Genomic DNA, 13,100 nt, shown 5'->3' with positions numbered 1-13,100 from the left:
CAAATAGAAACTTTAATGTATGCTAAATTAAGATATGTACGCAATATACATTCTCTTTGACAAGCTTAACATAATCCAAACTTTATTAAGTAATTTGACTTGTTTAGCATTCTGTAACATTTTTAATAATTTTGCTTTGTGCATTAGAATAGTGTAGGAAAGGTAGTTCTATTAATGGCCAATAGAGACCACATAGTTCCAGCATTTGTATTTTGAATGTATTTTTCTATTTACACTATAAAACATTACACATGATCAACAATGGCGATAACAATTATTTATGTTTGAGTATCAACCAGATTGGGAATAATGTGGGAAAATGCTGTTCTTTACTGATCTGAATGATATTGTTTGGAAACTAAAAAAATATATAGTCATTATAGATCTCAATTGAGACTCCATGCTGACTTAACCCTCCACTATCTTTTATTATATAAATATATAGGTAAGATGGGGTGTTTAGGGTTATAATATTAAATCCCATGTCTAAGATTGCTATCTCTACATATACATTCTCACATGTACTGTGCCTTGCCTTCTTTTCATCTGTTGGCACGCTTTTATCCAGGGCCACCAAGGGTTGTAAAGCTGTAATTATCTACTATTTACATAGTCATGTCCAGTTTTTCCCATCATAAAGCCTCCAGGTCTCAGTGTGTTGTCATATTTGTTAGTGTGATGGGGGAATGCTGGACTTCTGCACCAGCTGCCGGACACTGTAGTAGGATAGTCCAAGACCCATAAGGGCAAGAAGAAGTGCAAGGTGATTCACTAGTCTGTCCTTGGGCTCTGTTGCCAAATCTCCAGAAACCTGCAACTAAAATACACATGATTTAGCTAAATGTATTTAGATTAGAAACTCAGGCATGTGAATAAGCCCTATCTGTATCACACATTGATAGTCCTGCATATTGCAGAAAACATGATGCATGAAATGTATCCTGTGTTTCAGTACTGTCTGCAGTAGAAATGATAACAGAACAGCTCTTTTCCTGCTCTCCATTACTAGACAATAACATCACACTTTTTCTTCTTGTGATGCCTTAATATTTAGGAAAACTTATACAGTATCCTGCAAGTAACAGAAATAATTGCATATATATATATAAAAAATAATATGTACCTGTAGCAGGCGGAAGTACCCAGGGGTGAGCCGTCCAAGGCGGATTAACATTTTTCCGGCGGGGTCTTGTATACAGTGTTTACAGGTCAGGCACCAGCAGAAGGTTGTCTGATAATACTGTGGAAGAATATTGCATTTTATAAAGACAGTTTTCTGAAAACACATGAAGTCACTGCAAAAAAACTATAATCATACATCTATTTAGATTGCTAATAAACTGAGAAATGAAACTGTGGCCAAAAGAGGTCTCCAATTTGAACATTACAGCACTTACCTGTATCGTTGGTGCCGCTTCTATTTTACCTTGTTGCTTAAGATCACTTTTTTCCTTCTGTCCGGTGTCACCTTTTTTAAGGTTTATTTGAAACCATTCCCCTTACATGTGTTACATACATGTGTACGTTCTACATTTTCATCACTGAATCATAGACAAGCTAGCCATGCTCCTGACAAGACTGTATTCCCATTTCACCCTCACGTAGTCCAGTGTCGTCTCTTCGAAATGTTTGCTTTCTGTCTAAAAAGGCGAGAGAGGCTGCGGTCCTCCATTTATCTACCACTTATGACCATCCCCCTCGTTATAACCTCCTCAACGCAGCCCCTCCCAAATAAAATGAACAGCTGTCAGAAGAGATCAAGCCAGTGGATGTAAAAAACAGCCAGAGGGTAGAATGTGGGTAAAACAGATTCGGAGAAGAGAGAATCCGAAAAATAAAACTATACACCACATACCTATGGCAGCATTTCTAGACTTGCATTTGCCAATGTAAATTTATGTTGTACATGAGGTACAGGAAGTTCTGATGTGTTGAGGCATGCTAAACATATACACACTATTAATAAGTCCATAGATTTGCACTGTAGAAACAGACCCATTCTCACTAATGAGGTTGCTGAATTTGAAGGAGGAGCAGTATGCTTGGAACAGTTTCATTACTGCTAGTAAAGCTGTGTAGGACAATCTGCCTCCATCGTTGTCTCAACTTTATTTTACTACTGATGCTATATTTCCTGCAGCTACTCAGGTATTGGGCTTCCAAATTATTGTAAATAAACATTAAAAAAAAAACACCCATGTGACAAGAAATTGGCTAAAGCCATAAAACCTTCTCTACTCCATTTGGAACCTGAATGCTATGAATTATTTCTGTAAATTATATAATATATATAAATTTCTATGGTACAGGTTTTTTAAGTTTGAAACCCAAAACACATGGTAGGCCTAAAAATTACATCCAAAACAACTATGCCAATTTAAAATAAATAAGGATTGATTGAGTATCATTTATATCAGGTTCTGGGGGAATAATTTCATCATTTTTCAATTGCTTTTTGAACATGATTACATTTATAGCATTTTAATCTTTAATCATTCAGTGCATCCCTAATCTTCAATATCCCCTTGCTGGCAGACATCTCAAATTACTGGCATGACATTCGGTTTGACGATAGCATAACAACATGTTGGTAATTCCATAAAACAGGGAAAGGCTCCCTCATTTGCACAATGCAGTGAATATATTTTCACATTATAATGCATATAATAGTGGTACACTCATGCTAAAAAAAATAAAATAAATAACACGCACAGAAAGTGAAATAAAATAAATTTTTTTCTTGATTTAAACTACTGTAGTAAAACCATAAGTATTTTTACATTGATCATAGGTCAGGTTTATAGATCATGTTTTCATTTTGTAGGGCTGAGAATGAATATTACATGGAGTTTACAGGCACATATAATGACCAGTAATACCTCTTTTACACCAGAGCTAAAACCTGGGTTATTACAGGGCTAACCCGGGTAGCTCCTTGTCGTAAAAGGGGAAAGGGTTGGATTGCCGGGTCGATTGTCCCGGCAATCCAACCCAGGTAACTTGCAGAGTTTAACACTGGAGTAACCCGTGAAACCCTGCAGTATAAATGAGGCGATCCGGGCCAGGGTGACCTGGATCGTGCCGCATGCCTGCCGATTGGCCGGCTTCAGTGGCGCTTGGAGATGACGACATCTCCATGCGTTCACTTCAACCCCAGAAAAGCCAGGTCTCTGCAGCCCCGACTCCGGTGTGAAGATTAGGGTTGCACTAAAGTGAGTTCTAATGGTGGGTACACATTAGGTCAGAGGTTCTTAAACTAGGTCCTCAACACCTCACAGACAGTTCACATTTTCCAGGTTACCCAGCAGGTGCACAGGTGTGTTCATTACTCACACATTTTAAAAGATCCACAGGTGGAGCTAATTATTTCACTTGTGATTCTGTGAGAAGACTTGGAAAATATGCACTGAGAACGTGTCTGAGAACCTGTGCACTAGATGATATGTCGCCCGATCCAGCGGCTCGGGCCGACATATCGTCCACAACGTCCAATATGTACCAACTGAACGACCCTGCTCGCTTCCGCGGGGTCGTTCATCGCATCAACAGATTGATCCTACATGCAGCTCAATCTGTCAATTGATGAATGACCCCATGCTTGTGGAGGCAGCTGGTGAACGACATACAGTGCAGTGAAAGTTTTCACAGCACTTCACTTTTTCCACATTTTGTTATGTTACAGCCTTATTCCAAAATGGAATAAATTCATTTTTGTCCTCAAAATTCTAAACACAATACCCCATAATGACAACGTGTAAAAAGTTTTTTTGAGATTTTTGCAAATTTAATGAAAAAAAAACAAACAAACTAAGAAATCACATGTACATAGTACAGCCTTTGCTCAATACTTTGTTGATGCACCTTTGGCAGCAATTACAGCCTCAAGTCTTTTTGAATATGATGCTGCAACCTTGGCTCACCTATCTTTGGGCAGTTTTGCCCATTCCTCTTTGCAGCACCTCTCAAGCTACATCAGGTTGGATGGGAAGCGTCGGTGCATAGCCATTTTCAGATCTCTCCAGAGATGTTCAATCGGATTCAAGTCTGGGCTCCGGCTGGGCCACTCAAGGACATTCACAGAGTTGTCCTGAAGCCACTCCTTTGATATCTTGGCTGTTTGCTTAGGGTCGTTGTCCTGCTGAAAGATTAACCATTGCCCCAGTCTGAGGTCAAGAGCAGGTTTTCATCCAGGGTGTCTCTGTACATTGCTGCATTTATCTTTCCCTCTATCCTGACTAGTCTCCCAGTTCCTGTCGCTGAAAATCATCCCCACAGTATGATGCTGCAACCACCATGCTTCACTGTAGGGATGTTGGCCTGGTGATGAGCGGTGCCTGGTTTCCACCGAACATAACGCCTGGCTTTGATGCCAAAAAGTTCAATCTTTGTGTCATCAGACCAGAGAATTTTGTTTCTCATGGTCTGAGAGTCCTTCAGGTGCATTTTGGCAAACTCCAAGCGGGTTGCCATGTGCTTTTTACTAAGGAGTGGTTTCCGTCTGGCCACTCTACTATACAGGCCTGATTGGTGGATTGCTGCAGAGATGGTTGTCCTTCAGGAAGGTTCTCCTCTCACCACAGAGGAATACTGTAGCTCTGAGAGTGACCATCGGGTTCTTGGTCACCTACCTGACTAAGGCCCTTATCCCACGATCGCTCAATTTAGATGGCCAGCCAACTCTAGGAAGTCCTGGTGGTTTTGAACTTCTTCCATTTACGGATGGTGGAGGCCACTGTGCTCATTGGGACCTTCAAAGCAGCAGATATATTTGTGTACCCTTCCCCAGATTTGTGCCTCGAGACAATCCTGTCTCAGAGGTCTACAGACAATTCCTTGGACTTCATGCTTGGTTTGTGCTCTGACATGCACTGTCAAGTGTGGGACCTTATATAGACAGGTGTATGCCTTTCAAAATCATGCCCAAACAACTGAATTTACCACAGGTAGACTACAATTAAGCTATAGGAACATCTAAAGGATGGTCAATGGAAACAGGATGCACCTGAGCTCTATTTTGAGCTTCATTGCAAAGGCTGTGAATACTTATGTATATGTGATTTCTTAGTTTTTTTTTTTTTTAATGAAATTTGCAAAAATCTCAAAAAAACTTTTTACATGTTGTCATTATGGGGTATTGTGTGTAGAATTTTGAGGACAAAATAAATTTATTAAATTTATTCCATTTTGGAATAAAGTTTTAACATAACAAATTGCGGAAAAAGTGAAGCACTGAATACTGTCCTGATGCACTGTATCATGTGGTCGTTCACCAGATCGTGTTGTTTCAAACGACCACACGATTTGCCATCCGTCACATCGTTCGTTGGTCGGGTGCACACGTTCTAATGTGTACCGGGTTTTAGGCCTAAATATTTTATATGAAGTCTTACGTTTAAGAAAGATATTACACCAAGCTCTAAGGGTTATACTAATAGTCTGACTGCCACATTGAACTATTCTGGAGTGCTCCAATACAAGCTAAAGGAAGAGAAATTTTACCACTTTAGTGCTAGCCAGGATCCATACACTTTATCCTTGCACAGATGTTCATGTCTCTTCTGTTTTGGTCCGTTCTCTGTTTCCCATGCACGTTCTCTTCAGGATTAATAATAAATACCCTGTGTTTTCCATCCATGGAAATTACATTCAGAAAAAATGGAGCGAAATTTGAAATAGAACAAGGATGCTCTAATGGTTTTAAATGCAAAAGAGGTAACAATCATTCAGAAAAAAATGCTTGAATAGTCAATTTTCTCGCATATTACTATACCATGGCAACTCTTGCTATATAGGAATCAATGATTTCTAACTAGATTATATGTCTTCCCTTACCTATGTGTGTGCTTTTTGAACATAGGTTCCACAGTTGTCTAGTGCAATTCTGGATTGTTATAATCTCAGGTTGAGTGTAAAAATTCAATGGAGTGTATCTTATGTGGGCCATCTATGGCCCCAGTTCCCCGTCTGCTGATACATGATATGATTCACTGATAGGCAATCCGTTGGCGGATCAGAGAAATTCAACGTGTTAGAAATCCCTGACTTGCTAATTCTGGGATTGGGAAATCGAGATTTTTTTCAACATGTTGAATTTCCTTGATTCCTCGAACCCCGCGTCGGCCCCACTAGTTCTATAGTTATTTTTGAGAAGAGTGGTGTAGTCAGTGCTATAGCTGCTAGCCAGTGCAAACACTTGTTAGGAAACTCGTAGAACTTGAGTTATGTTCAGGAATCCTCCTCAAGATATTCACAGGCCTTGAGAATGCATGTTAGTGGGTGTTTTTGTTATAATAAAAAAGTGTTAGTTATTTAATCCCCCAATGTGTCTGTTTAATAGAATTAGACTAGCCCAAAAAGTGAAACTTAGTAATATATTAAGGTTCCCATCCACTAGCCGATTACACTGTACAACTGCATGATTACGACATCGTAATTGTGCAATCGCTCAGTCGGCTGCAAATCGTGCATCCAAATGTCAGAAATGACCAGCGATGTGCGCTCCCGTTGGTTGTTTCCGACATCAATGATCTGTCGAACAAGCAGGCCAATCTGCCAATAATGACAGATTGACCATGTTCGGGGATATTTGATGTGCCTACACTGAACGATCAATCGTTCAGTGTAGGCACTGCACCCCCTAGGGGAACGACGCTACCATTACGATGTCGTAATCGTACCGTCTTTCCCTGATCTACTAGTGGATGAGCGCCTTTAGTCTGATGAATGTGTATAAATAATATATTAAAATCAAATGAAGACATACATTAAATGAATATATTAAAAGTGATTTGCCTGAAGTAAGTTTTCATGCTATAGTGTTACCAACAACATCACATATGTTTATCTCGATATTACCTCCAGTGCCTGGATAACAAGTAATGTATATTTTCTGTATAAACCAATCTAGTCAGGTATGTCATTGCAATGCGAGTTAAAACACAGAGTGGGATCTCAGAATCATGGGAGCCCTGAACATTAGACACATCTAAAGCTCGGTACAAACTGCATTTCATCTTAGTCGTGGATCGGAATGATATATCGTGTGGATCGTATACTGTGTACTCCAAATTGCATCGGCACTGCGGTCGTTCCTCGCTTTGTTCCATTGGCTGTGACGCACTTCACTTTAGACATTGAAATGAACAATGCCATGCTGCTAAATGCAGAATGGAATTATATATTGTGCGGTCGTACAGCAGATTGTGTAGTGTGTACGGCTGGCGCGATGTATCGTTCCATCGCATTGTGCGTTGGATACACACATCGTATAGACCTTGATGGTCTAGCTATTTAAATAAAATTATTAATATCAGAATATTTTTAAAGCTGCGATTTTATCGAATCATAATTAAAGCGCTTGGTTAATCATTTATTTGGTTGTTTTTGGACACACATTGTATAGTGTGTACCCAGTTTCAGGCTGGAAATGTAAAACAATCAAATAAAATATAATAAAATTATTTTGACTATTCAATAGTATCACTTCCAAGCACCCCTCTGGCTGGTAGACACACTTGGTAAAAGAAAGCTAGAAATTAGCTTTTTAACTATAGTGACAGAATTACTGCAACATCATTTAGGGCCCATTCTATTTAACAAATTATAAATGCCAACAAAATGACTGAATGATGTGGATCATATACAAAGAAGTGTGAATCAGTCTGTCTGCTAGAGAGTGTTTTGTAAGATAAGAAGGTGAAGGCAGTGTTCTAGTTATGTGACAAGACCTTGACCTCTAGAGAAGAATCCATAATTAACAGGACAGAAAGTACTTTGTGCCATAAGTCTACTGCAAACAGACAAGGCCAATGAGAAGTGGAACTTTGTCAAAGTCAGATGCAGAAATTGTGTGTGAGAGATGATGTGCACTGCTGGGTATAGAACATATATGTTATGAGAGTATTCACAGTACATTAAACAGTGCATGGAATTTAAAATTGTCAGTGAATAAGTGTGGCAGATATGTCAATAGCCATTTACACACTCACCAAATTGATGCGGAGGATAAGTCAACACCAGTTGCTTGAAGATTGGAAGCAACACTTAATGCAATTTATGAAAACTACTGTATGTGCAAATGTAGTTATAACTTAAAGTAATTTAGCAGAGTGTGAGTTTTGTTCAGCGTGTGCTTGTAGAGAGCTGAACATATAGATCTTGTTGTCAGTGTGTTTGCAAGCTCTAGTCAAACCTACTTTGTGCAGCTCTCCAGTCTTGGTATGTAAGGGGAGGAGTATGCATTCATATAGTATATAAATATATATATAGCTCTATCTTTATAGTGTAAGCAAGACAGGTGTTGTCAAACAGCCATTATAAGCATTGGCTTGTCACATTTTGTTACTCAGTTACTGCAAATGTTTGCCACTACTCATTTGACTGTAAATTTCATGTTCACACAGAACATTGGCACCAGCTAATCTATATATACTTTTAGCTACAATATCACTGTAAAATCAAATGTATTCAAGACACTCAGTAAAATACATAATTACAATAAACTGTACACTCAGTGGCTGCTTTATTAGGTACACCTGTACACCTACTCATTAGTGCAAACATCTAATCAGTCTATCATGGCAGCAACTCAATGCATAAAAACATGACGATAGTGTCAAGAAGCTCAGTTATTGCTCCGACCAAATACCATAATGAGGAGAAAATGTGAATGAAGTGACCTTGTCCATGGATGATTGTTATTGCCAGACTGGGTGGTGATTTAAATATCTCATACACTGCTGATCTGATATTTTCATACAAGACAGTTGCCCAATTTTACAGAGAATGGTGCGCAAAACAAAAAGATATACAGTGTGCGGCAGTTCTATGGACAAAAAGTGTCTTGTTAATAAGAGGTCAGAGAAGAGTGGCCAAACCGGTTCAAGTTGACAGGAAGGTGTCAGTGACTCAAATAACCATGCATTACAACTATGATGTGTAGAAGAGTATCTCTGAATACATAGCATGTCATACCTTGAAGTGGATGGGCTACAGCAGCATAAAACCACATCAGTTCTCCTGTCAGCTAAGAACAGAAAATTGAGGCTACAGTGGTCATACGCTCACCAAAACTGGACAGTTTGGAGAAAATGTTGCCTGGACTGATAAAAGACAATTTCTGCTGTGACATGCAGATGATAGGGTCAGAATGTGCCCTAAACAACATGAATCCACGGATCCATCCTGCCTTATGTCAACATTTCACATTAGCCCCTTAATATTAACTGAGCATTGTTAAATGCAATAGACAGATTACTGTTGCTGACCATGCACATGCCATTATGACCACAGTCTACCTAATAGCTACTTCCAGCAGGATAATGCACCATGTCACAAAACATATGTCATTTCGGGCAGGTTCCACGAACATGACAATTAATTCAGTGTACTGCAATGGCCTCCACAGTCAACAGATCTGAATCCGGTAAAGCACCTTCAGGATGTCCTGGAACGGGTGAGTCACAGCATGATTGTCAGACTACAAATTTGCAGCACCTATGTGATGCTCTCATGTAAAGGCCCCCATACATCAACAATCTGAAAACCAGAATTGAACAATTTGAAGATTTGTTGCCAGATTTTAGGATTTCCCAATCTAGCAATCTGCGCCCATACATTACAGATCTTTTTCAGTGATTTGCACATCATTTTCAGCAAACACAGATCTGCCAATCTTGAAAGGCCCATGATTTTACTAGTAACGGTCTGCTAATTTGTTGATCATGTCCATACACTAGGAATCTACAGCCCCAACTGATCTGTGAAATGTTGAGGCCTCCATACATCAGCAATCAGTTGTGGCAATTCTGCAAGTTGCAGATGTGTAGAAACATCTGCAATGTATGGGCTTCACAGATCACAGGTTTCAACCAAAAAGTGATTGGAATTGGTAAATCAGATTGTCCAACTTGTTGGATTTTCACAGATCAATTGGGGCTGTAGATTGCTAGTGTATGGACACGATCAGCAGATATGCAGACCATTACTAGTAAAATGATGGGCCTTTTAAGATTGAAATATCTGTAATGTATGGATGTAGATCGGGCAACAAATCTTCAAATTGTGTAGTTATGGTTTTCAGATTGCTGAAGTATGGGGGCCTTTGGACAACCTGATTTACCAATTCCAATCACTTTTTTAATGAAATCTGCGATCTGTGAACCCCATACATTGCAGATTTTTTTACGCAATCATCTGCAAATTGCAGAATTGCCAAAATTGATAGCTGATGTATGGGGCCTTAACATGGACCAAAATCTCTAAAGGCCCCCATACATCTGAGACGGATTGCAGCGATGTTGCAATACTGCAACCCGCCAGGATCGATGAAATCCAACATGTTGGATTTAACAGATATGCCGATCACCATCAAAAAATTATCGTGATTGGCACATCGGTGAAATTTCACCGATCCTGCGACGGATCGCAGAACATCGATCAGCGTTTCTGATCCCATCGCAGGATTGCTGAATCGGACGCCTGATGTATGGAGGCTTTAAGGCATTCAAGAATTCAGGCTGTTCTGGGGGCAGAAGGGAGTCCTAACCAGTACAAGAAAGTTATACCTATTAAAGTGGCCACTGAGTATTTATATAGTAAGTTATAATTAAACAGTGCAACAATATAATAAATGGCAATTTTTGTGTAAATATTGTTAATACACTATAGTTGATATTGATTACCCTCCTACCTGTACATTTCTAAGTCCGTGTACAAATAAAAGCATCAACAGCAGCATTCCATGGTTTGTTTTGATATTATTTTTTGTTTGTTATATATTACATTCTGTATATTAACATTAACCTTTTATGAAAGTGGATCCCGCTCAACTTTAAATAACATTTTTATAAAGTACAGTATTTAACACAAAAATTACCTGTATATTATGACAAACATTTGTTCCACAAGTATTTATCTTATTTGCCTAATTATCTATTTATTAATTTGTCATACTGGCACCACCTCCACAATGTCTTGGTATTAACATGGTTCCAAAACTCACTCCACACAAAACTCACTCCACACAAGTGATGTCAGTGGGAGAGCTTCCGACTCTATTAGAGCCAGAAGCTCGCTGGGGCTTGTGGCCACGAGACCCAACCACAAGGGTCTCATCGCAAGCCCGATGGTCGTGATGGTCTTGACCATCACGACCATCATCCTGGCCGCTCACAATAGCCTTGGGTGGTCACCCACAGCTATGCGAGTGGCCAGGAGGCCGCACAAAAAAAAAATGCCCAGATTCAGAGCGTCCGGCTCTGAATCAGGCCCAGAGTTTGTTTCTAATTTCTGGCAGCTGACGCTGTCTTATAGCCCCTCATAAAGTTTGGTGGAGGCAAGCTTTGTTTTGGTGACAAGAGTAGACAAATATCTCTTAAAACAACAGCCATGGCAGGGATGTTAGACAATGGATCTGAAACTTTATTTAAAAGCCGCAATCTGTTTTTTCCCCTATTGCATTGTTGCTATTGGTATTTCTTTATCATCAAACATTGTGGAATCTTTGGGGTATATTTACTAAAGTGTGGGTTTTTAGAAGTGGAGATGTTGCCAATAGCAACTAATCAGATTCTAGCTATTATCGTCTAGAAGGTGCTAAGTATATGTTAACAAGAATCTCATTGGTTGCTATGGGCAACATCTCCATTTCCCTCTATTTTCCTATTTCCAGCACCAGACTGAACCAGCCAGGAGGCTAATGCCATAGCAGGGAGACACATAGCCATCAAAGTAACCAGCCCCAAACTAGTTAGCCTAGGGCTGGAATTCCACGGGAAGTAGGGATCCAAAAAACAAATTGAGGTTCCCCCTCCCAAGGAAAATCCAGTACTGGGCTATTCCCCACACCCCTGGTGGTGGTGAGTGCAGGGTTAATGGTGAAATGATAGATAATAATATTGTTCTTTATAGGCAGACCACAGGTACCAGCATGCCTACCCCAGAATGCCGGCACTTGTGGATTAAAACAAGTGTCAGCATTACCAGACAATAAGGGCCTGCTAGTCCATCTGTAAAGAAAATATTAAAATAATGACAGTATACACACTTAAGGAGGAAGTTCTTTATTAAAATAAAAAATAGTCATACTCACCAAATTCATTCGATTGCCTCCTCTTTGGTGTATGTTGTAGTACACTGGTCTTCAGAGAACAAAAAAATGCAAATCCTGAGCCCAGTGGAGAGTACTGTACACTCAGTCAGTGCTTCATGAATGGCTGGTCAGGAACTGATAGATCAAAATCGGCAACATTTAGAGCAGCAAAAAATTATATTGCCAATCAATTGAAGCTGAAACCCAGCGGTTAATAAATATTATTTTTACACATAATATCGTCAGTGTCCAATGATTTTGGTAAATTTACCCCCATGTCTCATAAAATACAGTGTGTGTTTTCTTAAGGATTCTAAAAGCATATATTAGATTGACTAGTGTTTGCCCGCAGCTTCATTCACGTGGATATCTGTTATTGCTCAGCAGAACTAATTTTACAAAGACAGTAGTGGCATCTAATATTGTGATGTATATATTATATTGTAGATATTGATCACAAAATATCTTTGTAAACAATATTTACAGTTTTTACTTCCGGGATTAACACAAAAAGATGCTTGGGGCTACTAATTTGTTAGCAAGCCACTTAACCGACTGTAACTCTGAAAGGTTGCAAGTAACATGTGCAGCAACACTAGCATTTGTAGTATTTGTCTTAGCACCATCTACTGGGTTGACCTGTGTACTTCAACTTCATGAGTCAAGGTAAGCTGTCTGATTAGTGCTTAATATATAGTTTGATTTTCCAGCAAAATAGATCTTGATTGATATATATATATATATATATATATATATATATATTTATGTATACATACATATATAACTTTGCATCTGGGTGTGCTATATATATATATATAATATAAACAGTCCATATAAGCCGGCACTCCCATATACAAACCATATGCCTGCCTAGTAAAAAAAAAAAAGCATACAGAGTATTCCAATACAGCAGCATTCGTCTGTCTTTTTAATATACAACTCCAATCCAGCTTTTCAATGTTTCGGGTTTATTTCAACCTGTCATCAGGATACATCATATATACCTCTC

At 39.1% G+C, this 13,100-nt stretch overlaps 1 protein-coding gene across 3 annotated transcripts; it reads right to left on the bottom strand.

Moving 5' to 3' along the window:
* Positions 1 to 27: 27 nt before the first annotated feature.
* On the bottom strand, positions 28 to 8,151 carry ZNF593OS (ZNF593 opposite strand). Of its 3 annotated transcripts, none has more exons than XM_088442097.1 (3): positions 7,989 to 8,151; positions 1,124 to 1,240; positions 28 to 817 (listed from the first exon to the last, which is right to left on the bottom strand). In XM_088442097.1, the coding sequence occupies exons 2-3, from the start codon at positions 1,172 to 1,174 to the stop codon at positions 671 to 673; spliced, it is 198 nt and encodes a 65-aa protein (XP_088298223.1). In that variant the 5' UTR covers positions 1,175 to 1,240; positions 7,989 to 8,151; the 3' UTR covers positions 28 to 670. The 3 variants fall into 3 exon arrangements, with proteins under 3 accessions (XP_088298223.1, XP_088298222.1, XP_088298221.1); XM_088442096.1 differs by lacking the exon at positions 7,989 to 8,151 and adding an exon at positions 1,398 to 1,875; XM_088442095.1 differs by lacking the exon at positions 7,989 to 8,151 and having other exon boundaries at positions 1,124 to 1,390.
* Between the last annotated feature and the right edge of the window lie 4,949 nt (positions 8,152 to 13,100).

This window comes from Taudactylus pleione, unplaced genomic scaffold (assembly GCF_031769625.1).
Source record: "Taudactylus pleione unplaced genomic scaffold, aTauple2 ptg000305l, whole genome shotgun sequence".
NCBI classification, from domain to species: domain Eukaryota; kingdom Metazoa; phylum Chordata; class Amphibia; order Anura; family Myobatrachidae; genus Taudactylus; species Taudactylus pleione.
The sequence above is the reverse complement of the archived record's forward strand: the minus strand, read 5'-3'. Positions and strand labels throughout refer to the sequence as shown.